Source organism: Mytilus galloprovincialis, chromosome 5 (assembly GCF_965363235.1).
Source record: "Mytilus galloprovincialis chromosome 5, xbMytGall1.hap1.1, whole genome shotgun sequence".
In the NCBI taxonomy this organism is placed as follows: domain Eukaryota; kingdom Metazoa; phylum Mollusca; class Bivalvia; order Mytilida; family Mytilidae; genus Mytilus; species Mytilus galloprovincialis.
The window spans coordinates 73,287,383-73,312,599 of NC_134842.1; the positions used below are offsets into that span (position 1 = coordinate 73,287,383).

At 33.0% G+C, this 25,217-nt stretch overlaps 1 protein-coding gene across 1 annotated transcript in view; it reads left to right on the forward strand.

Annotated features, from left to right (window-relative positions):
* The window catches only part of LOC143076378 (uncharacterized), a 55,352-nt gene that overhangs the window by 3,234 nt on the left and 26,901 nt on the right, over positions 1-25,217 (forward strand). The window contains exons 2-3 of the mRNA XM_076252117.1: positions 12,003-12,095; positions 13,670-13,682. Of these exons, the coding sequence (XP_076108232.1) occupies positions 12,003-12,095; positions 13,670-13,682 (106 nt within the window). The remainder of the gene's footprint in view (positions 1-12,002; positions 12,096-13,669; positions 13,683-25,217) is intronic.

Genomic DNA, 25,217 nt, shown 5'->3' on the forward strand with positions numbered 1-25,217 from the left:
CCGGCTGCTATTTTATCTGTTTGTATCAAGGAAACATTAGAGGCAACAGTAGTTTACCGATTTTCATGTTTTTAAACAAAAGGTAGGGAAATTTTCAGATCTGATCTGATACGTAGACTCTAAAAATCTTAAACTGCAAAAAGATTATGCTAGCTAGTTGGGTCACGACGGAGCTTAAATATAACATACTCGTGAAGCGGTGATAAATAATGTTATGTCTATTTCAGTCGCCAGTACTTCTTCATAATTTTAAAAGTACATGTCACCAAAAAAAATCCACTTTTGAAACTCACGTGTCACAATTGAAACAGAATATGATAAACCTTCCGAGGGCACACGAGATAATCCCTAGTTTTGAGTATGATTCGTGAACATTGATCTTTAGTGGTCTATGTCGAGTTTTGTAAAATTTTGTTTACGTCCTTCTTCGACTTTTACCATGCGGTTTTGATATTTTGGTCGACTAATATGTTTGAATATAACTTATTACCTTTGAAACTTGCGTTCTGTTTTAATTAGTCAGGGGTACATCCCTGTTCAATAAGTCTGTATTGACTTAACATACACGAGCGGAAGGTATCATTTGAGATAAGTGCACATTATACGATAGCGCGGGTGAGTGTACTTACATTGAGACATGATGGGGAAATTGACAATTGAGAAGTTAAAATCGGTCTCTAAAGTACAGATTTTGTTTGTCGTCGTCAATCTGTCTCAATATTAACCAGCAGGTCAAGATATGAAGCAAACATTTTGGTTTCTGTAGTAGCTTTTATCACAAGTTGACTAAGGAAATGTAAGTACTGACTGACAGATGCGTAGTCAAAGGATATCTGAATTTAAAATCAAAGAACTATAAGCAAAATGGTTTTCTTTAGGTCTTTAAAAACATGTTCTGCATTTCAAATTGCAGTTCCAACTGTAAATATTATTATGTTTTGTAGATTAATGCATCATATGTAGATATAGATAGATGTGGTGTGAGTGCCAATGAGACAACTCTCCATCCAAATAACAATTTAAAAAGTAAACCATTATAGGTTAAAGTACGGCCTTCAACACGGAGCCGTGACTCACACCGAACAACAAGCTATAAATATGTGTCCACTTTTATTATAAACAATTTTCAAACGAATATAGTTAACCATAGATATCCATCTTTGAATAAACTAAAGTCATAATCACCAACGCATTGTCGGGTAAATGTCATCATTACACCCAAAATACCTCGATTTACTGTAAGCGGTATAATAAATCAATTATTCCGCATTTAAAAAATAACAATTTGTAAGGGATTAAACTGAATGTTTACTTACTTTAAATGTTCAAGCCAAGTTTCATCGGACTTTCTAGTTTTGTTATATTTTTGGGGATTTTGTCAGATCCCTATTTCTTAGATAAACAACTGAAACACTTATTTTGCCTCTTATATAGATAAAATTATATCAACACAACATTAAAAAGAATAATGGACACCTAAATAGTTCATCAGAACAACAAAACATCAACAGAAATGAGTTATATCAAGTCCAAAATATTACAGAAAAACTATGTATTCAGCCCAATCATGGACGAGACACAACTATCCGGAATTTTATTAAGTAAATGATTGAATAGCAGAGGTTCTTAAAAGTTTAAAAAATATCATTTAAACAATCTTACCTCATAACAAACATGTGTACATGCTAAGAAAAAATTAAGTTTTATTACTTTATAGTAAAAACGATATAATCCATTCACCAGCGCTTCTTTGTATGATGTTGGAATCAGGTAAAACACAAAATTTCCCCGTTAACAGTAGTTTCTACCTTCATAATTTGTCATCAAAAGTCTTTTAGGATTATTTGTTTCGCCTAAGGCATTGAGCATTATGTTTGATGTCTAAATAAAACAAAAAAGAAAAATATTTGAGGGCAGCTTTTGAATAAAAAGCAAAATCGCATGCCACTAACGATCTGCATTTGAAGTCAAATTTGCTGACTAAAAGCTTAAATAAAAAAAAACTGCACCATACGACTTTTTGACGACCAATCTTAAATTCAAGTAAAATCATTTTTCTAGAACTGTGCTAATTTGTAGCCGTATACTATGAAGTGACATTAAACTCTTTTAATAATCGACTTTTTTCCTATTCTGTCACCCTACTTTAACACCTTTATTAATTAATTCTTTGATGTCGATAGCTATAAATGCAATCAGCTGATTATTGAGGGACTATTGCTTTTCTGTCAAAATCTTAACGAGTTCAAGTTGAATTCCGAGTATTGTCTGATAGGTAAAGTCAGAGAAACCCGAAAAAAACATGAAATAAACAAGATGGCTGAAAGTAAATCGTTATATATATTTCTTTCGCCAAATTCTTTCGCCAATGACGAATTTTAATCGCCACACTTATTACCGCCAGCGGAAACCCTGTATACAGACGTGATATATAAAAAGTACATTAACACAACTAAACTCCTAGGTAATTTCACAACGGAAAGTCCCTTATCAAAACATATCCAACGAATGAAAAACAACTGTCTAGTTACATGTAATTTGCAATTTTTATGTCGAAAATGGACAAAGTCAAAAAATAAAGGAGGCCTCGATAGCCTTGTGATTTTCATAGTGCATCTACTGATTGGCATTAACATTTCCTTGATGTTTCTGCCCAGACCTCTAGCTTTCTGCACCAATAACAATTGACTGCTGCAAAAAAGTGTTAAATATCAATATAAAAAAACACTTGATCAAATCTGTATTTGCTTTTGAATAGCTGTGATACGTTTTTCGGGTTTTGCTCAATTTTGATTTCTGTCAAGTTTTTTTTACATTCCTTTGATATTGTTGCTTTCCATTTCATCTGGCCTAAAGTATAACTCGACAGACATTTATTTAACACGAAGCTAAAGGATATTAGAAACCAAACATTTCGAAAATTTGCACCAAGACCATTGACACGGGTGCCATTTAAGTATTCCAACTAATCAAGGACATTTATAAAACGGAAACATTATCACCCGTGGTTATTTAAAACTTATCTTTAAACAAATTCTCAAGAACTATGACTTATACTTCCACAGAAAGATGGACTTTAACTTTATGACGGACAAATGAAACACTTTAGCCCTTCGCCAACTTCGTTTGACAAAAAATATAAATATCTTAAAGAAAAGTAACGTCAACTTATTCCTCTAAGTAAAGATTTAGAAATCCTAGACACAATGTTTGATTTCTATTCTTTTTTGGTGAAATTAAAAAAGTATCAACAAACTGTGATAAAAATAGGTTTGTATGATGTTTGACTATTAATTCTGCTCAAACCGGTGTGAATGGTAATCGAACTTACTACCAATTATGAGAAATATTAATCATCGTTGAATGCCTCATGGTGACTTGAAGATGGGGGACGATACAAACGTTCCATATTTAGGTTTTACCACGTATTGATATTAATAATGTATCATTTACATTAACTCCATATCTCTTCATATTTTCATCGGGTATACGACAGACTAAAAAACTGCTACAAACTACAACTAAAAAATAGAAAGCTTCAGACAGAAAAGCAACTTATTATTCTCGTAACAACTAAAAAATCCTTAAGAAAATGTTTTCATTTAAATCTGTTTGATTGCATTAAAATTGAAATATATAAACAAACTCCAAGTGGGTATTTGAGAGATTTGAAAATCACTTTTAGCTACTGAATCATGCATGTTACCTAAAAAAAATCCCGAGATCTTTTTAATACATTGAAAGTAAAGATATCTGTATTATGATTATTGTTATAAATGGTGAAAACTGTATCTATAATAATCAAATTAGAATATAAAATAATAATTCGTTTCCCATTTTCCGACGACGAGTTGTAAGAAGTTGGTACCTCGTTTACATTTCTTAAAATAACCTGGTTTGGGTAATCTCCGAATACGGATCACGCATTCTGTGCATAATGAACATGCATTGTTATAAATATTTGGCGTCTCCTCCTTATATTAAAATTGACTATAAAAAATATTTTTATTTCAATTACCTAAATCTTTAATTTTCATATTACCGCACAAAATAAAAAGATAGATCCGCAGAAACTCTTGTAACAATCTCAAACCCATATCATATAATGAACCGGTTTAGTTTCCCTCAGTTTTAGTTTGTTACCCCGATTTTGTTTTTTGTCCATGGATTTATGAGTTTTGAACAGCGGTATACTACTGTTGCCTTTATTTAGTGTTGACCCATAGTGAACCCTTATTAATACATAAACTGATCATCAATACCATGATTGAAATTATGTACCCAGATGCGCGTTTCGTCAAAACAAGACTTGTCGGCGATGTTCAAATAAATCAAGTTAAAAAGTTACGAATTTGAAGAGCATTGATGAATCAAACTTCCCAAATGTTTTTCAGCTACACTTAAGAATATATATTACTAAATTGCTTCTGTAAATTTTGTATTTTATCAACCCTAATTAAAAAAAACATCCGGATGAACACTTGTCATCGTACTTTTTTTCTGAGTTTAAAAAAAAATAAAAACGGAAGCGAGGTAAATGCCAAAGAAAAAACAACCCGACCAAAGAGCAGAAACAGTCCAACGTCAGCACCGCAAAACTACAATCCCGCACACGGAGTCGGGATTCTGATGGCCCCGAACCTAACAAGTCACATTTAGTTACCGTTGTTGCTCTTTCTTAGTTTAGCATTTTGTGAAGCTAGTCACAAATGGAGGCCACTTTCGTTACGCAGTGATACACATCCATGAACCCGGTTGGTAGATAGACATATGACTTTATTTGTACTTTTATAATAAGTGTTATTTTATATTTACACTATTATGAATTTACAATTGGGTTATATATATATATACTCTTCTGCTCAAATTTATCCCAATAATGTGAGAATCTCAAATTTGCCATAGCTTATCAAATTTATGTTCTTTCCTTAGCAGAATCGTACCATGGTGCAGAGACTTTGAAGCAACACTAACTGTTTTGATGTTATACTGAAAACGCTTTCGTGAGTCGTGTAATGTCGTTCCTTGAGGTGCATACCTAGGATTTCAACACAGAACATGTTGATTAGTGGCAAAGTGTTGGGTTACTTTGCAGACCCTCTTTTTGTGATATGTTTACCTACCATTCCGTAAAATCAAATTGTAGTTTCATCATATAAACGAGAGGCGAAAGATACTAGAAAGGGGAAAAAAGGAAAGATCACAAAACAACTGAAAAAGACTGAAAAACACAAACCCCCAACAAACCTCGGGTGAACGTTTTTTAAAATATGGTACAACTTTACAACAGACATGTTCGATTGTATTATATGTGGTGACAAATGACTGACACCATAGTTTATATACACTTTGTCTCAAATTCAGCACAATAATTAATAACATCGCAGCAACACCAACTGTTCTCTGTCCAGCGCTCTAAACAAATCGACCCACTATGCTTTATATATAATGCAGTAAGTTATTAGTTATTAAAAACTTTCAACTTCAAATAATGTTCAATGCATATTATTAGGATTCGAATACTAAATAATAACCCAACTTTTATCTATGACATTAAATAAATTAGAACACTTTAATTTTAAGCATTATGACTTAATCGTTAAAATTTTGACAATCATTTGATACTTCATAAAATGTTTGAATAGCAGGTTCTGTTCCTATTTTGTTTAATTTAGTTTTTGGTAAATATGTTACACTCAAGAACGTGTCTATCGTTAATGAACTACTAAACCTTTCTAGCTTCTAAATGACACATAAACATTTCCTTTTTCGTTATGCCCAAGCTATTGTGATATCAGCTCTCTTAAAATATCTCTGTAAACACAATATCAAGTGAATAATGAAATCAAGCTCAAAACTGTATTAGGTTCCAGAAAGGGTTGACAGAATAGATCATAAAGGGACAACGAATAACACAAAATATAGAAAATGGTCAACAGAATTAACAACGATAGAATAATTTGTTGTTTTTATATAGAAATAAAATAATAACTGGTTGCTTCAACAAAAATAGGAAATAATCGGTAAAAAATAAATAAAGTGAGAACAAATACTTAAACATTAAACAAATACAGACTAGAAGAAATTCCCATTCACACATTCTTTTATGAGTAATGCCTTAATAGATAAAATTATTATAGATACCAGGATTAACATTTTAAATAAACGCTAGACGCGCGTTTCGTCTTCAAATAGTTTTTTTTTCATTTTAAATTGTCATGTTCGTCATCAATATGCAAATATTAAGATTCTTACTGGATTCGTGTGTTTTGTAATATTCTATCATTCTTCATTCTATGACATGTCAATTTAACGAGGTCACCATTTTTTTTATATTCTTGGTTTAGTTCCGTATTCTAAACACATCTGCATTTCTATGTTCTAGTACCCTAGAGGTTTTCATCCGTTTCTTGTCTTTGAACCGACTTCATCATTAAATTTGGCGTTGACGTTCGTGTAGTCGCAGAGGACACATTAGCGCCAATTTGAGATGATCGGTGTAGTGGACTCGATCAAGTGTTATATACAACTCGAAGAACACGCTTTTTGCACACAATAAACACGTTTTGGGGGATGCACCCAATTGAAAGTGTTACAAGTATATCGTTTGGTATTAAATCTGATCATAATCTGAACATGGAACTATAACGAAATTTTACGATACCAAAACCATGACACAGTCAGAACTTATATAAAAAAAACTATTTATATACTAAAATTTTCACGTGAACGGCACGGATAGAAAGACAAGTAAAAATGACTCCATATTGTTCACGAAACTTCTTTCATTAGAATATGCACGTATAATCCAATATATTTGCGTAAATTCTGCCAGATTTGAGTTTTTACTATTATGTCCGACTGAACGGTTAATGTCTTAAATGATCAACTTTGAAATGCTTGGGTCTTTGGTAATATTATTGAATTTTTCATATCATACAATAAATCAGCATGCTCTTACCTTCTCCCTACTTTTAACAAATCATTGTCTATGAATGAATCCAGCTTAATGAGTTTAGAAATATTCTTTATGTTGCACTTCTTTGAATATAGGCGATGCACTTTCCTAAATAAACTCCTTTAACGGCTTAAACAGTGCTACTTTTCTATGGAATTTCGTAAAAAAGTTAGATTCTAGAATGGAAAATTCATATGCTTTAACTGTTTTTGGCCAAACTTTAAGCAATGTTTGGTCCTCAATGCTTTTCAACTTCGTACTTTATTTGGCCCTGTAAACATTATTTGATTCGAGCGTCACTGATGAGTCTTTTGTAGACGAAACGCGCGTCTAGCCATGGCGTAAATATAAAATTGTAATCCTGGTATCTATGATGAGTTTATATGCGCTATATTTGAATATATTATTACATGTATATTACTAGTCAGGGATTTCTTTACCTTAGTTTTTTTTAAATACTTCCATAGACACAAAGAGTTGGTTTGCAAGTATAATTATACCTGTAAAACATATTTCAGACGGAAAATAAAAAAGAAGATGTGGTTGGATTTTTAATGAGACAACTCACCACAAGTGACCAAATGAATTTGAAATTAACAGATATAAGGCACCATACAGCCTTCAACAATTTAGCAAAACCTATACCGCATTGTCAGCTATAAGAAGACCTGAAATCAAAAACGGAAAACTTAAGGTACACATTCAACACTACTTAGGTCGTGTTCACATTGACCTAAACTCGATGTTGTGTTAGTGTAACTCACACATAAACTAAACATAATTACGTTCTCATTAATAAAACTCAATGTTTACATGTAGTGTAAATCATGTTTTGTCTACAGTCAACAGTCGATGTAGGCCTTGTGTAGGTTAAGTGTACACTAAACTAGGCATTCAGAACTTTAATTTTCCCATGTATATTTAAAAAAAGAAGCGATTTTTATATAAAATTGATACTAATAACACTTATTAATAAAGTTCTTTGAAGAAATATTTGTCTAAACTTGATATATTTATTTGTTATAATTTTTTTTAACTAGCCTTATTAACCCCTTATCAAGACAAACAAGACTCATCCATCATCATTGCCGAACACATAATTCATTTGAAAAGGTCTTTCCGAATCGACTGGACGTACACACTCAGTCCGTTAAAATACAGTTAGAAACACCATAACCCCCTCCTTTTGCTAAGGCAGCAACCATTTGATGTTCGGGGGGGGGGGGGGGGGGGAGGGCTATGGATTTGTTTTGGAAAAAAAAGTTTGTTTCCAATTTTTGGAGTAAAATAAAATTTGTTTTTGACCCTGAGAAAAAAAATTGTTTGTTTCACCCTGAGCTGCCACTACATTTTATGCTAAAATTGAAAGAACAAAAAATGTTTCGGAATAGATTGTCTTTCGCCGAAGGCGATAAACAAAATGTCCAGAAAAAAATCCATAGCCCCCATCCCCCACTCCACCAGAAAATCAAATGGTTGCTGCCTAAATACTCCTTGGAGAAAAAATACCATTTGAAACAAACAGAACAGATACAAATGTAGTGATCCTTAACATCGCAATTCTAGTCTGGTCTGTAAGCAAGCTGATGCAGCCTACGTTTTCAATGCGTAATCGAGACATCTGAGTCAGATTTTTTTCTCGGGCGAAAGTTAATATTTATTTTTTTTTCTATGGTACCAATTCAAAATTTGGCACTATAATGTATGGGCAAACTTTGGATTCAGAACATTTGTTCATTCTTATCTTCTGTATGACCCCATGTTTTTAAATCAAATTGTGGTCAAAATTCACCCCCCCCATTTTTTTAAAGTCAAATGGTCGTTTCCCTAAATGCTAGAAAAGTTATTGGAAAATTTTAATTCTGTTCTACGTAATGAACATTTAAATGACATATAGTTTACAAGTGTGAACAAATCTAATGTACAGTCAGGTAGCTAAACAAGGTCTATAGATGTGAACAACTTTAATGTGAAACTAGTGTGCATTACATTAAACCAAATGTAAACATGTTTACTGTACACAGAGTTTGATGTGAACACGGCCTTAGTTGACACATTCTTAATTTAACGGTGAAATTGTTACCTACCTCACCACTTTATATACGATCCAGGTTAAACTATCAATTCTTTAATTACACTTATTTCAAATGGTTCCCAATTCAAAACTGTAATTAAATCTTTGAAAATTGTATATATTGGTTTAAATATGTTATGCAGTATCAGTTATTAAAACAAAGCGACATACTGTTGTCATACATATCAGCACTTCCACGGTACTTTAAGCTGTCGATAACATAATGTTGGCATTGCAACAGGTCATGCTTTAAAAAAAAATATAGTGCTTGTGTTCTGCTGAACACCACTGTCCATGGTTAGGGTGAAAGATGAGCCTAACAACGCCACATTATGTACGTGTTTGTACTATGTAATTATGCAGCTTGTAGTTCAGTGGTTGTCGTTGGTTCACGCAAATCAGACTTATTTTTTTCGTAGATTTATTGTTATAAATTCGGTCGCTAGATTTCTCATTTGAATTTTCCATATTTTTCTGTCGAGGCCCTTTTAGCTGACTTTATGGGATGGGTTTTGTAAATTAATGTAGGACTTATTTTTACATGACTTGAACGTTTGTTGATAGTTGTCTCGTTGAATATATTACCGCATCTTCTTTTTTATTATGCTGCTTTGTTGTTTATCCCTTCTGGTATTAAAGTTATCACATTTGACTTATCTCCGGCCCCTGTTTGGCCGTAAGTATATGTGGGAAATAGCTTGTGTATGCGATGGTCTTCCATTCATCTTCTGTTAAACTTTTTCTCTGTTTCAGAATCTTGTTTTTAATAGTTGTAGAAGATTGAATATTCCTATATACCGTCAAGTAAAATTCGATGTTTTATATTACGAATAAGACACCAGTCTCGCAATCTACAGTTAATTGTCCTGTTTTAACCAAAACAATGTCATTTAATGTTAATAACGGTTTTTAATTTGACTTTTTAGCTTCCTATTTCATAAACTTTACCAAGTGTGTGAATGTCACTGACTTTTGCTTTACCTTTGTTCGCATTTCTCCATCGATCATGAAAGTAAGACGGTAATTAAATCATTAGCCGTTTGATGTCCTTAGAGTATTCTAGAAAACACATAGCTTCCATTCTTTCATCTGCGTTTTTCCATTCAATCAAAAGTCGGGGTGGTATCGTATCTCCATATCGTTCTCCTTACTGTTGAATTGATGCACTTTATGCATGTTTGTCAATTAAAATGACAGAATCCACTTGAACCTGTTTTAATTATTCATAGTCATGCTAAATATCATATACTGTGAGATGCATTCATAAATGGGTCTGAAGTTAGCGACCGGTTCGTTGTTCGTTGTTTGATATTCCATATCAAACCGGCTGTTAGCAGTCGTTTCGATATTAAAATTTCTTATTTGAAAAGGACAGAAATGTTAATACTCATTAACTTTAACAGCATGATATTCATAGTAAAACAGGAAGTAAAAGTATTTGTAGTAAACAGCTTTAAAATACCCCAAGCTCTCATAAAGTGTCATTGTCAAAAATCAACTCTTATGTAAATCACACATTAATTTTATGAAATATATTTTAATAAAATGCAGTCAAAGATATATATAAACTCATCATAAATACCTGGATTGAAATTTTATATTTACGCCAGGCGCGCATATCGTCTACAAAAGATTCATCCGTGACGCTTGAATAAAAAGTAAAAAGGGCTAAAAAAGTACGAAGTTGAAAAGCATTGAGGACCAAAAATTCCTCAAAGTTTTGCAAAACACAGCTAAGGTAATCTATTCCTGATTTAGAAAAGCCTTAGTATCCCGAAAATTCTGTTAACAGTTAATTTATGATTATGAACATGACAATGATAACTCAAGTCAACCGCTGTCTTCTAGGCTGGTGATGCCTTTGGGGAAATATATCTCCACAAGCAGTGACATCGACCAAGTGGTTGTAAATTAACTCACCATAGATACAAGGATTGCAATTTTATAATTACGCCAGATGCGTTTCGTCTACAAAAGACTCAGCAGTGATGCTCGAATCAAAAATATTCAAAGGCCAAATAAAGTACGAAGTTGGAGAGCATTGAGGACAAAACAATTCTAAAAGTTTTCCCAAATACAGCTTATTTTTATACATCACATTTCTTAATAAACAAAACAAACGATCACTCTAATAATATAACATTGACTATTGTAAACATAAATACAAAAAGGGTCTTGTCTGTCATGGTTACGGAGGGCGCAAAGTGCTAGTTTAATAGTCAAAATATATAGTAAAAACCTACTGAAGACCTCTAAAATGGCGATGAGACACCCTGGTCGTTCAATGTCTATGATGTTCTTTAAGACTTTTTTTTTTAATTATATACAGATCGTATCGAAAGGATTTGCTAAATTAATATCATCTTCGATAAGTTCGGGGGCATAATATTTACTTTTCAGCTAAAAAATAAAAGTCGAAACATCTAGATAAAAGGACACAGGTCGATGAAAAGACCTGCCTGAAATCTCCCTTTTGATTATGTAATGCAGAAAATTAGTTAATATAAAGACGTATTGTAAACCAACTAATTTTCGCGAATACTTTAGTTTGCGTTTTATATTTGTTAGTCTTCTTTATTTTTCGCGATTTTCAAATTTACTTGATGTACTTTGATAAGGAAAGAAACAAATTAAAATATTCGCAACGATTTATATTCGCGTTATATTTCTAAACGCTAAAATCACGAAAATAAATCACTCGCGAAAATAAATTGGTTTGCAGTAAATTACATTCAAATTAATTTGGGTAAACTACTTGTCTTCTATGTTTATGGAGGGCCCACAATGCCAGTTTGATATTAAACATACTTAGTGAAAACCTACAGGTGCCCTTCTTAGAAAACAGAAAGTTTACCCTAATTCCTGTTTTGTCAATACATAGCCATAGTAGTGTATTACGTGCACACATATATATCTTTACCATGGGATTTTTACACAATAATCAGGTAATAGTGTCTTATTCTATTTCAGGATAATAAGACAGCCATCGATGTTTTTGAGGCACGGCATAGGAGTATAGAAAAAGATAACCAAACGAAACAATCCATGCAAGACCTATTAAAGGTAAATTTGTCAAATTGTTCCATTTATACATAATTATCATATCACCACAATCAAACTTATGTATTTAAAATACTGCATTTTGATGAGTCATGTTGTAATCTAACATTTTCTTTAGAAAATAAGCAAAAGAGAACTAAATCTACATTTGGTTTTCTGAATTGTATATTTCATGCGTATGAAATAGTTTCAGGCATATTATTGCTGATCACTTGTTTGGTTATCACTGGTTGTATAAATATATGTATTGGACACATACTAGAATACTTAAGAAAAGATTAGAAAAATGGGGAAAAAGCTCTATTATATGAATACAAAAGAAAATAATTAAAATATTGACTACGAAATAAAGATCTCTAATATATACTCTCCTGTAATTTAGTTAAACACTATTTGATGTGTTTCAAGATACAAATTCAGGAAAGGAACACGGGTCGATCGTTCATGCAAATAACGACTAATTACAACTGACCAGATGATAGTTTTTCCGTTTAATTGGATCTCTTGTGTACTATACGTCTTCTTTTATTTTACTTGTATTTTGGTCATAGTGTTATCAGGTAAATTAAATGTAAAAATACTAATATATCATACTCTGTTTTCACGTTTTGTAAATTTGCTAAATTTACGCTCATTGTGTGGAGGAAGCATTGTAAGATCAAGTTTTGCACATAGTCCATGCAGAATGGTTTTCAAGTTGTTTGTCTGAACGAACATGTCAATGTAAATGTTTAAACACAGGTCAATCTCAATACATTCTTTTACTTCTGTCTGCAAGTTGACTACCTTGAGTAACATAAAGCCAACAGTAGTATACCGCTGTTCGAAACATGTGTTAGTCACAGAAAATTTAGAAGCGTAGTACCAATTATATTGTTTGTTTAAGACGATACATTTATCCCTCTTCTGGTTTTAACATTTCTGCCTGTGATGAGAACTCATCTAAAGAAAGGGCATTAAGAGTAAAATATGTATATTGCTTTGTCTTACTTATCCTTTGTTTAGTGGCCATGATGTTTATGTGTTAGGTAATATGTTTTACGAATTATACTATCATAGGATAAAAGGGTATGATGTAAAAAGTCAAATAACGAAGCTACCGAACTCGAAGGAAGTTCAAAATGGAAAGTCCATTATATAAGGGTAAAATCTGAATTTCAATTACATCTAGCGAATGGGAAAACAATTGTCATATACCTGACATGGTACAGACACTTCCTTGTGTATAAAATGGTTGATTACATCTGGTTATGTAGCTTCGAAAACCTCTCACTTGTTTGACAGTCTCATATTTTCCAATATATTGACAACCACGTGTGAGCAAAACACACATATGCAATTGGTCAAATCTTTCACATGGAATAAAGATAATAAGCAACGTCAGTACCTAGAATATTTACTTGAAGACCATCATTAATCATTTGAGAAGATAGATTATACTGAAACCAGGACCTATGAGCAATTATGATACCGTACAATTTACTTTGACAAGTTTGTGCTATATTTGTTGCAACAAAGATCACATGACTTTACAAATAGTAGAATTTAACTTTTTTTGTCATTTTGTTTTGTTTCAGTATTATAGCTTAGGTAAGTAAACTCCTTATGCAGCTAAATATTAAAAAAAAGGGTAGAATAAATGATTTTAGCTACAAGGAACGTACCTCCTAATATGATTACTTTTTCGTTTCATATTTCTTTAGTTAAAATTTGTGTCTAATTTCAGTTGATGCTTAATAGACTTAAGCTTCTGTGTTTGTGTTTTTATATCATTTTTCCTTTTTTTCTTTGTTTTCTATCTGTAGTTTGTTCTTCTTCAACTTATAATTCGGACTGTTTTGTTTTGATTTAGAGATGAAAATGTTTGTAATTATAGTTTCTATCTCCTGAAATGAACATGTTGATCAGTTCCATGTGAATAACTCATTCAAGAATATAAAGATGCAATTCAATGCACTGATTAAAACAGCTACGGATGTAAACGACCTTGCTAAACGTATCGTTAGTACTACAGGCGTTAAGTGTTCGTTTAATCCCATACGCATAATATCCGTATTTACCTGTACCACTTCAATCATATTGATTATTAATTATATTTATCGTCTTTTTATGTTAGTAACTACTATTTACATGCTTTATATTGCTAAATCGTTGTCAAGACGTATGAAATCGTGCTTGCTTTCCATATGATCCAATATTAATGTCGTATTATGCTGATTGTTTAGTTCAGTCTATTCACGGACTTTTTTAATTATAGTTACATAAATCAGTATAACCACTATATAAAACACAATTATAGAATAGACATAGTATTATTATTTGTGCAAATGTTTCTCCTTTTTCTATTTTTAGCCATAGCGTTGTTAATTTATTTTCGATTTATGAGTTTGAATGACTCTTTGGTATCTTTCGTCCCTCTTTTAAACAAAGCGGCATGACATATGTGTTAGTTTGGTTTCGTATTTCCTTGGTTTACATAAACAACCTTACCCGGAATATTTCTACTTTATTTTTTGACAAGTGTTTGCAATATTTGATCTGAAGTTATATTACTATAAGGCAGGGTAGTCATATTTCCATGATCTGTATCTGGCTTTGACTTTTGAACTGTATGTTAAGATAATAGATGTGTTTGCATTTTATTTCCGTGACATCTTTTATCAATGCATTGACATAGGCTTTGCTAATTGGCACTTGATAAGAACAGATATATGAAGTGTCAAGATCCAGTGAAGATGATCTCTGACTTTGATCTTTGTTAATGGCAAAATCTTGATTGTCAACAAAAAAGACTTAAAAAGTCTTGCTTGATACGGCACAATTTTTTTCAGTGCAACTGAGAGTTTACTATCGTCTGTTGGTTATTTATCATGAAATATTTTGAAATGATTCATCTATTAACAGTATATATCCATGAGTCTTTGTATGTTATGATTTAAAATTGACATACGGCATGATACAGGTACAGTTGGGTGCAGACCAAGCATTACATGTAAACGGGCCTAAAAAGTTGACGCTGCGTTTACTCGCGTGCACTTCATGTAAACGCCGCGTTAACTCTGCGTTAACTACGAAATTTTAGTAGACATAAATAGTAAACGGGCGTTTACTTTCGCGTTTACCTCCGCGTTAACGCGAAAACCGCGTGTCTTCTAATTTTGTAAAGAGTAAACGGGCGTTTACTTTCTCGTTTCGTCGCGTTAACGCGAAAAAGGCGTATCTTCTATTTTTGTAAAAAAAAAAGTAAACGCCCGTTTACTGTTTGTAGTAAACGCTCGTTAACGTAGATTGTACTCGTATCCTTGATACACTGACCTAATATATCACATGATAAGGTACATCAAAATATCTATCTGTCCATTTTCGATCAACATATTGACGATTGCATTTAATGAAATGACACTTCTTTAATTAATTTATTGAATTTTTTTTTTAAATATGCCAGTTTAATTGTGAGTCGATATTTGTACATGTAAATTTTGAACAGAAAAATAGAAAATCCGCTGTTGAAAGTTTTTGGAACTGACTTTTATTGCAATTAATAAATGTTTATATTTCTAATAAAAAGTATTTTTGATTGTTAAGGTTCAAAACTCATATACGTAAAATATTAAGTCATTTCAACAACGTAAATAAATGTACAAATGCATCCGACAATTATTTTATAATATACACAATTAATTAACGCGAAAAGTAAACGCGCGTTTACTCTCAAGTGCATGTAAAAATACAATTAAGAAATCTGTAGAAAACGCCCGTTTACTTTTACGTGCACGTAAAATTAAACTAGTGAAATCTGAAGTAAACGGCCGTTTACTACTGACTAAACGGACACAGAGTAAACGCGCGTTTACTCGAGTAGACATTATAAATGTCCATTTCGACCGCGTTAACGTAAATGAAGTAAACGGGCGTTTACTAGTAAACGCGAAATTTAAAGTCAACTAACGAAATATGTGCACGCCGCATTAACTTGCGTTTACTTTATGTAATGCTTGGTCTGCACCCAACTGTATCATATGCTATTACAAATTGTTACTTTGTTTCAAATATAGAATATAAGATAAGAGCTTGTCAGAAAAAAACAATTGCAGATTTTGAGAAACGTCTTTTGTGTTCCGGTGTAAAATAAATGTATAACAGAAATGCATATGTTAGTTTTCTTGTCGTAAACACATCAAAGTAGAGGGTGCCATGAAAGATCAAACAAACGACATTGATTCCTACTCTTTAAATCTACGGAGCCATGTTGGTCTCACACATATTATAAAGTGTCTTTTAAAGTCCTGCGCTGGAGATGTAAAGTCTAGCGCTGAAGAGGTAAAATCAAGCGCTGGAGAGGTAAAATCAAGCGCTGGAGATGTAAAGTCTAGCGCTAGAGATGTAAAGTCTTGCGCTGGAGATGTAAAGTCCAGCGCTGAAGATTTAAAGTCTAGCACTGGAGATATGCAAAGTCTAGCGCTGGAGATGTAAAGTCAAGCGCTGGAGATGTAAAATCAAGCGCTGGAGATGTAAAGTCTAGCGCTAAAGATGTAAAATCAAGCGCTGGAGATGTAAAATCAAGCGTTCGAGATGTAAAGTCTAGCGCTGGAGATGTAAAGTCCAGCGCTGGAGATCTAAAGTCAAGCGCTGGAGATGTAAAATCAAGCGCTGGAGATGTAAAGTCTAGCGCTGGAGATGTAAAGTCCAGCGCTGGAGATCTAAAGTCAAGCGCTGGAGATGTAAAATCAAGCGCTGGAGATGTAAAGTCTGGCGCTGGATATGTAAAGTCAAGTGCTGGAGATGTAAAGTCAAGCGCTGGAGATGTAAAGTCTAGCGCTAAAGAGGTAAAATCAAGCGCTGGAGAGGTAAAATCAAGCGCTGGAGATGTAAAGTCTAGCGCTAAAGATGTAAAGTTTTGCGCTGGAGAAGTGCAAAGTCTAGCGCTGGAGATCTAGAGTCAAGCGTTGGAGATGTAAAATCAAACGCTTGAGATGTAAAGTCTAGCGCTGGAGATGTAAAGTCCAGCGCTGGAGATCTAAAGTCAAGCGCTGGAGATGTAAAATCAAGCGCTGGAGATGTAACGTCCAGCACTGAAGATGTAAAGTCTAGCGCTGAAGATATAAAGTGTAACATTGAAGATGTAAAGTCAAGCGCTGGAGATGTAAAGTCTATCGCTAGAAATATGTTTTTAACTTTTTTATACGACCGCAAAAATTGAAAAAAAAAATTGGTCGTATATTGGAATCACGTTGGCGTCGTCGTTTGCGTCGTCGTCGTCGTCGTCCGAATACTTTTAGTTTTTGCATTCTAACTTAAGTAAAAGTGAATACAAATCTATGAAATTTTAACACAAGGTTTATGACCACAAAAGGAAGGTTGGGATTGATTTTGGGAGTTTTAGTTCCAACAGTTTATGAATTAGGGGCCAAAAAAAGGGCCCAAATAGCATTATTCTTGGTTTTCGCACAATAACTTTAGTATAAGTGAATAGAAATCAATTAAATTTGAAGGCCAGGGCTGACCTAAATAGAAATCCGGTTGGAGAGCAAGTAAGCCAATAAGGAAATGGGAGGGGCCTAACTATCTTATCAATTATTTATAAAAGTCAGCATGGTTAAAGAAAACAAACACATGTGGAATTTACCTTTGTGTAGAAATTTATAATCCAGACTAAAACTAATAACTAACAAATAACAAGATTATGATGATAAAAAATATTTGAATGATAATAGTTAACACTTGTACATTCAATGCATTAGTGTAATTATTCTGTTTTTAATAGAAACTAGAAATGTAGCGGTTCCAAATGTTTATCCTATTATTATATGTTAGTTTTTTGTAAATTTTCTTTCCTTTCTGTGAAGCTGGTGCATTGGGATTACTTGATTTCCACACTGATGTAAAGCCTTTGTCCACATTCTCATTCCAATGGCATACTGCCAAATTTGATCTCAATTTATATTGATCATCACCAAAGCAAATTCTTTTGTCTTGAAATATGTTCACAACATTATTGAAACTTTCAACATAAAATGTGTCTTTAGCAAGAATGTAATCTTGAGGATATTTATAAATAGTTGAACTTTTTATAGCAATCTACAACATTTTTCTGGCTTTTAAATTTGTAAGTACAGTCCTAAATGGTTCATAGTTTGAATCAAATCTGCACCTTGATGAATGATGACAATTTTCATGGTTATCACAATAATGGTTAACAATGTTACCCAAACTTTCCTTCAGTTTTAGAGAATTTTGCTCACAGTTACGGACAGCCCAGTTAATGTGTGTTGCTATGGGTTCAACTTTATCTCCTAGCTGTACACTCCAACTTATACCCTCTGAATGTTTGGTACCTTTGGAAATCTTGGTGACAGCTTTTTTTACAGCCTTGACAGCATGCCATAAGTCATTCTGATTGACAGTAAATTGAGTGTCCCTCACAAATTTATTTACAGCCAAATTTCTATCATGTGCATGAATTTTTATGGACACATTTTTATTCTCCAAATTGTCATAAATTATTTGTGTTCCAAGTCTTTCATGTCGTTGGGCAACTTTATCCTGTGACTTTGTAATATGTTCACAGTCCATCACTTTGTGATTTTTGTCTCCTAATGCTACAACTGAAGTATCTTTCGCATTTTTCCGCCAACCGTGTCTAGCATCTGTCATGATGTTGACGCCATCTAGGTCGTCATATGAAGAAATTTCATCATTTATGGCATTGTCAACTGATTGAACACTTTCATTTTCAGCATTTTCTAAAGAATTTTGATCTTCACTCTTTAGTTATGCAGCCAATTCCTGCCTCATTAACAAATCTAGTGTAATGTACTGGCAAAAGTCCACTGCTATAAAATGCATGACAAATCCTGTGATTGACCAAGAACTCATCATTCGGAAGGTAAGATGATGACGACCATAGATAGGAATGTGATTTCTCCTTGGTACACATCAGTCTTACAGATGCTAAATGTCCTTTCATAGTTTTTTTTCAATACTTTTAGCTTTCCATTACAAATACTGGTATGTGCCTCAAAGAGTTCTCCTTATGTGTCCAAAGATTTTTCTGCAGTAACAAACAGTCCTTGGTCTACATCCTGGCTACTTGTTTGGGAATACGTGGATGGAAAAGGATGAAGTTCTTTCAAATTGTCACTTCCAAGTTGTTGTTTAATCCAAAATTCTAAAAGTTCCTCTATAATTAAACTATTGTTAACTGGCTTATTCAAAGTTGAAGTCAAATAACCCTTTACTTTTTGAAGTTTTTCCAAAATTCTACTTTTGACAGTTTCGTCACCAGGAATTTCTATTCTAAAATTGGGTGGACGTTTTCGTGAAGAATCTTGTTTTTAAGTAGCCACGACTGACCATGAAAGAAACTGAAGAAATGAGCAGAAATTGGATATGAAATAATTAGGAGATTATGTTTCATGATATTCAGTCTCAACTAAGAAAAATGTGTCTCAAGGGTTCATGATAATTAATTTTTACATAAAATTAAAGTGATTTATGCAAATTTCTTTGATCATTACATGGCTTTTTCAATAAATTATTATTTTTTTTTAATTTCTGTGATTTGTTGTAAAAAAAATAGTATTTCATTTCTTGCTAAATGAATAACTACATGTAATCCCCTAATTGCCTCTGGACTTTACACATAACCTGGTGATAAAATCCAGACCAGATTATCTTTGAAGTCAGTATAAATATTTTGTTTTTGTGCTTTCTAAATAATCCTAAAAATGAGTGATAAGAATGTTACTATGGAATTAAGTGATCTTCAATTAGAAACCATAAAACATTTGTTTGGGCATAATGATTGGGAAATTAAAATTCTTGATGACTCTGCTGTTGCTATTGAAAATGGCGGGAATGCACAAAATCTACAGATGACTACAGAACAGAGTACTCAAACAGACAATAATGATGAAGATGAAGATGATGAAGACAATGACCAGCCTGGATTTGTTATACAGCAAGACCCGTCCAAAGAAGAATGCAGATATTGCTTTTGTAGGCCATGCATTACTGATGATCAAAACAGACAAATGTGGTGGCATGGTCAGTCAGAAGTAGCCCATCAAAGAAACTCCAGTTTGAGAAAGGAACATTACAAAAGATTTTGGACTATGCTTCTCCATCGTGGTGCCTGGAATGATTATAGATTTATGCTTATGAAAGCAGATGCCATGACCAGGGACCATAGAAGCCAAAGATTTGACTGGCACAAGAGAGACATTATGCCAAAATGTGTTGTGACACTTGTGCGTTGTTGGTTTCCTAATCCTGGTGGGTTTCCATATATGGGACACATGTGGGAATAGTTTTTTTGTATTCTCCTGCAGGATTTTTTTATTAATCATATCGAAATCCTTTGTTCTCTATGTAACACAGTTTTGGAGGGAAAATGATTTTGACTGGATAAAATTCAATATTATGACTGTAATTATATATTATATGTAATTAGCTGCATATTTATTTCATTTGTATTTGGTTCTTTGAATTATGAAAGAAATATAAAATGGATGTAAGGATTAAATAGGAATGGAATGAATTTATCACAACAGGTAAGGTGTTTGTTGATATTTTGCTTGGAAGCATGGCTGCATGCATGGCAACATCTACTTGCTGTGTAAATAAAAACAATGTATATCGATGGGTTAATGCAACAATCTCGTATCTAGAAAGTTGTGACTTTTCAGAAACCGACATACAAAGTTTGAATGTAAATGTAAATTCTATTTTACTACAGAAATGTACCAAATTAACATAGATTGCAAAAATTGACTTAGTTACTATCCTTTTATAATTTGATGATAATTGGTTGTCAGATAAAAGATATAATTGCACTTGAAATGTTTAACGGATATAGGTATTCCATAATGATTAAAATGTAATGCAGATGTTTGTGTCACAAGGTCATTACTAGTGATAACATATTTACGCCTGTGTGGTATATCATATTCTAAATGTTGTTTGATAAGCATCATTGCATTTGCAAGCAATAAGAGATTGTGGAATTTGAAAAACGAATAAATATAACTAATTATTTTTTATTTGTTTTGAATGATATACTGTGATAAATTCAAAATAACACTTGATATAATTAAACATTGTTAAGTGAAAGAAAACAATACATAAGGTGATGTAATTACAGGGAAAACTATACATAAAATAATCACGGAATGTGAATTTTAAAATATATATTATTATTCACGAACAAAATTGTTGTTTTTGACAAATTTTATTCCAATCATTTTTATTTTTTTTTATTTTAAAAAATTACATTATTTTAAAGAATTTATGGTAATGGATGATCTTTATTATATTTATAAGAAAAACTATTATTTTCTAAAACACATTACTTATAAACTAAAAAATTATTAATATATTGTGTTAAATAGTTTTCACTGAATTTTAAAGAAGAAAAGACAAAAGTTCCAATAGAAAAAGATTGGATGTTGTTAATAAAACAAAATAAAGTTATTTTAAAATTAAAATAATAATAGAGTAATAACGACTTATTTAAACTTTCCCTTAAGAAGACTCCTTTTCTTCCAAAATTAAAAACTTGCTTATGTTTCCTTCGACATTTGTGGCAATTAGACTTTAAAAAAAACCCAATGTACTTGATTACAATAAAATATAACACAGCAAAAATCAATGAATTTCCTAAGGCTACGTGAATTGAAAATGAAATGCATAATTCATTATATCAGTTTATGTTATATTATAACTGATAAACCAAAATTGTTACATTGTTTTTGTTTTGAAGACAACTGATGCAGTTTTCAGTCTTAATCATTATTCTTTTTCGGAGTCAATTTCATCTTCCTCAAAATCCGGATCTGGGAGTATATCTGGAGTTTTGCTGTCAGATTGTAATCCTTTGTAGAAACTGTGGTACTCGCTTGGAATAACACCAGTTTTACAAAGATTCAGTAAATCTTTCTTTTTAGCAGCAGATACTGTCTGTTTAGCTGTATATCTCTTAGGTATCTCCATTACATTTACGGGACGACCTTTTCTAGTCTTTTCTGTAACTCTCATTTTACGGAACGAATCGTCAAATTTATGTTTAAAGGATATATGATCTGGATCCTTCTTTTCAAATCTCAACCATCTCATTTTCAGCCATTTGATTTTTTTTCCATTGATGTCTTCCTTTCTGTACCGAAAAATCTGTTTTTGGAGTCCTTTGAAATCGTATATATCTTCAAATGTGAGAGGAACTATCAAATATGGATCCTTCCTCCTGGCCATGCGGATTACTGTCGACCATTGCTGTGGAACATAAATCTCGGTCTTTTTTTTTTGCAAATTCAATGGCAGAATGCATACTGTCACATTCCATCTGAGTGTTTCCACTTTCTAGGAATTTGTGGTCAATTGTTTCGATATTAGGAAGTGTTGTAACAGCATGCATTAGGCAAGTAGCGATGAACTGATTCCTGTTCTGACCAGCACATGCATCAGAATACAAAATAACATGTTTGATGTTTCGTTGGAGTGACATGAGCTGGAGATACAAACACGTTCCAATTTCACATCAACTTCTGACCAAAGATAACAAGTGGCATGTTTGCTTGCAAGATTGTATATAGACAAGTTGTAACTGTTTAATTTTCTCATATAATATATCTGACTGACCAGCGAACATGGGATCTGTAGAACAGCTTGCAGGTCAAATGTTGCCACCATTGTATTCAAATTTTCTTTAGCATGGTCTTTGTCTGCTTTTTTCTCTTGTCGAGCTCTTATTTTCTTAGCTATATGTTTGTCATAATTATGTTTCTCCTCTGGTGTTAACGTTCCACTAGATGTTGCTTTCTGGTAGTTGACACAGATGTTGCATTGGTCTTTCTTTGGAATGTGGAATGAGAAGTTGTATTCCTCATTAAATATTTTTCTGTATATAGCTTGACTGACAATCTGATTGTCTGGAAGATTGTCTTTGTTCTTCTCTTGGTACAATTGGTACATTCTTGAAATATTCAGTTCTGCTCCAAGGTACTTTCTATTAAAATCCTTACGCGTGTAGTGACCATCTACAACGGGAAAGGATTCTATATGACTTCTAACAGCTTTTAATGCAGCATCACTGGTTTTATTATGTGGTGTATGTCGTCCACGTTTATCTGTGCCAACAAATACACCACTACATTGGTTTTCCATGGCATTGCTGACATACGATTCCCCAATATTTAATGTATGCAGGAAAAATTTCTTGCAAACAACTTTTTTATCTCCATTAACCTCAAAGGAATATGATCTATAAATATCTCTTTTTCTTTTGGCTACCGGCACCGGCTCATTGAGGATTTCGTCAAATATGTATTTCTTAGTTGTTTTTTTCTCTCCTACATGTGAAATGATAAAATCTTTTTGTCTTTGATATGAATTCAAAGTCCAAAAGGTTTTGAAAATATTTTGCCTTTCGTCATCGCTTACTTTGATGTTGCATTTGTACTTGCAGCGGGTGCAATTAGTTGGTTTGACTGCTCTTGCTGGAACAGCTTTTCCTCTTTGTGAAGTATATTCAATTCCAGATAGTCTACGTCGTTGTCGTTTGTTCTTTTCCCATTCCTCAGGTGTTGCCTTTCTCTTTCTGGACAATTTCTTCTTAAGAGGGGTCATGTACGTTGCTTTCTTTTTAAGGGGTGTTCCCTTACGTCTGCCTCTTTTTGGCGTTTGTTTTGAAGGTGTTGTATGTTCTAGCTGATGTGAACTACAGTTAAAATCAGAAACGTCTTCTTCCATGCTGCTTATGTTATGCTGAGACTCAAATAGTTCTTCTAATAAGGACTCTCCCAATTCTACATCAACAGCAATATCCGATTCAATGTGTGAACACGCAGGTTTGTTTATGCTATCATTTGTGGTCTGTAGGATTGCAGATACACTGAAGTTTGATTCTTGGTTATGATTTATGTCATTCTGTGCAAGTGAACTTTTTTCTTTGTCATCTGCTGTTAAACTACCTGCTGTCCCAATTTTCAAACAGCCATCGTAGTGCTCAGGCAAACTTCCATTTTCAGACATTATATATGACAAAAAAATAGGGTGTGCATCCATCAGCATTAAACTTGGAGTAATTGTTGTAATCGGTCTTGTTGTAAGGCTAGAGAAAATTTTTACAGGTTGTCCACTCCAGTTTGACAGTGCTAATGGCAAAAGATCTCCGGCTTGACTAGTCCAGTTTCCTTCTTGTCTGAGTTCTTCTATTTCAGTACGAAAGTCAATGCAAGCAATGTCATATTCAAATGAATGACAACAATGTGTATTGGTTAAATAGCCTATGTACTCATCAATATTGTCGACTATATGGTCGCACAGAACATTTCGTAAAGCCAGTGAAGTTTCAATTGAAGAAATGTGACATAGCGCAGATACAAAGAAACAATTGCCATCACCAGGAACCTTTATTCTGTCAAGACCATTAAGTAACAGCAACTCATCCAGTCGCTTTTCACAAGAACATCTCTCATTGTCATAGATTTCTTTTTCCGAAAGGCTGGTTTGCTTTGCTAATAAAATATCATTATCATCTCTTGTATTGCTTCTGTTTTTTTTTCATTTAGTCTGTTTTCGTTATCTTCCTTTGGTCTGTCGAACGATGAAGATGATTTGTTGTTTGTTTTACTGATCTGTTGACTTTGGGTTGAAGCTGGTTTCTTATTTAATAGCCTGCGTTTTTTACTAGCAGGCTTAGGAGGGAGTCGTTTATCTAGCTTATGTCGTTTCAAGTTCCTAGTGTTGTCTTTATTTCCGTTGTTTGTCTTAGCCAATTTTTTGTTTATAATTTCCTCAAGTGTATCGTTCTCTGAGTTATCGGAATCAAATGAATTGTAATCGTCTTTGGTTGGTCTGTAAGAATCGCCGCTATCATTTGCTGATTCATCATATCTATCATTTTCATTATCATCTTCCACCATAGAAGGCAGCGTATGTGACCTGAAAAATGTCTTTAATGGGATGTTGTCATCACTACTAGACTCCCCACAGTCGATTTTTGTTGGTGTTTCACCTAGATTCCTTTGTCGGGTTTTGTTTTTTGTTTTAGTCGGTTTGTGTCTTATTTTGCATTTTAAATTTGGTTTATTTAATTCGTTTCTTCTTACATCTGTTCTTAATTCTTGG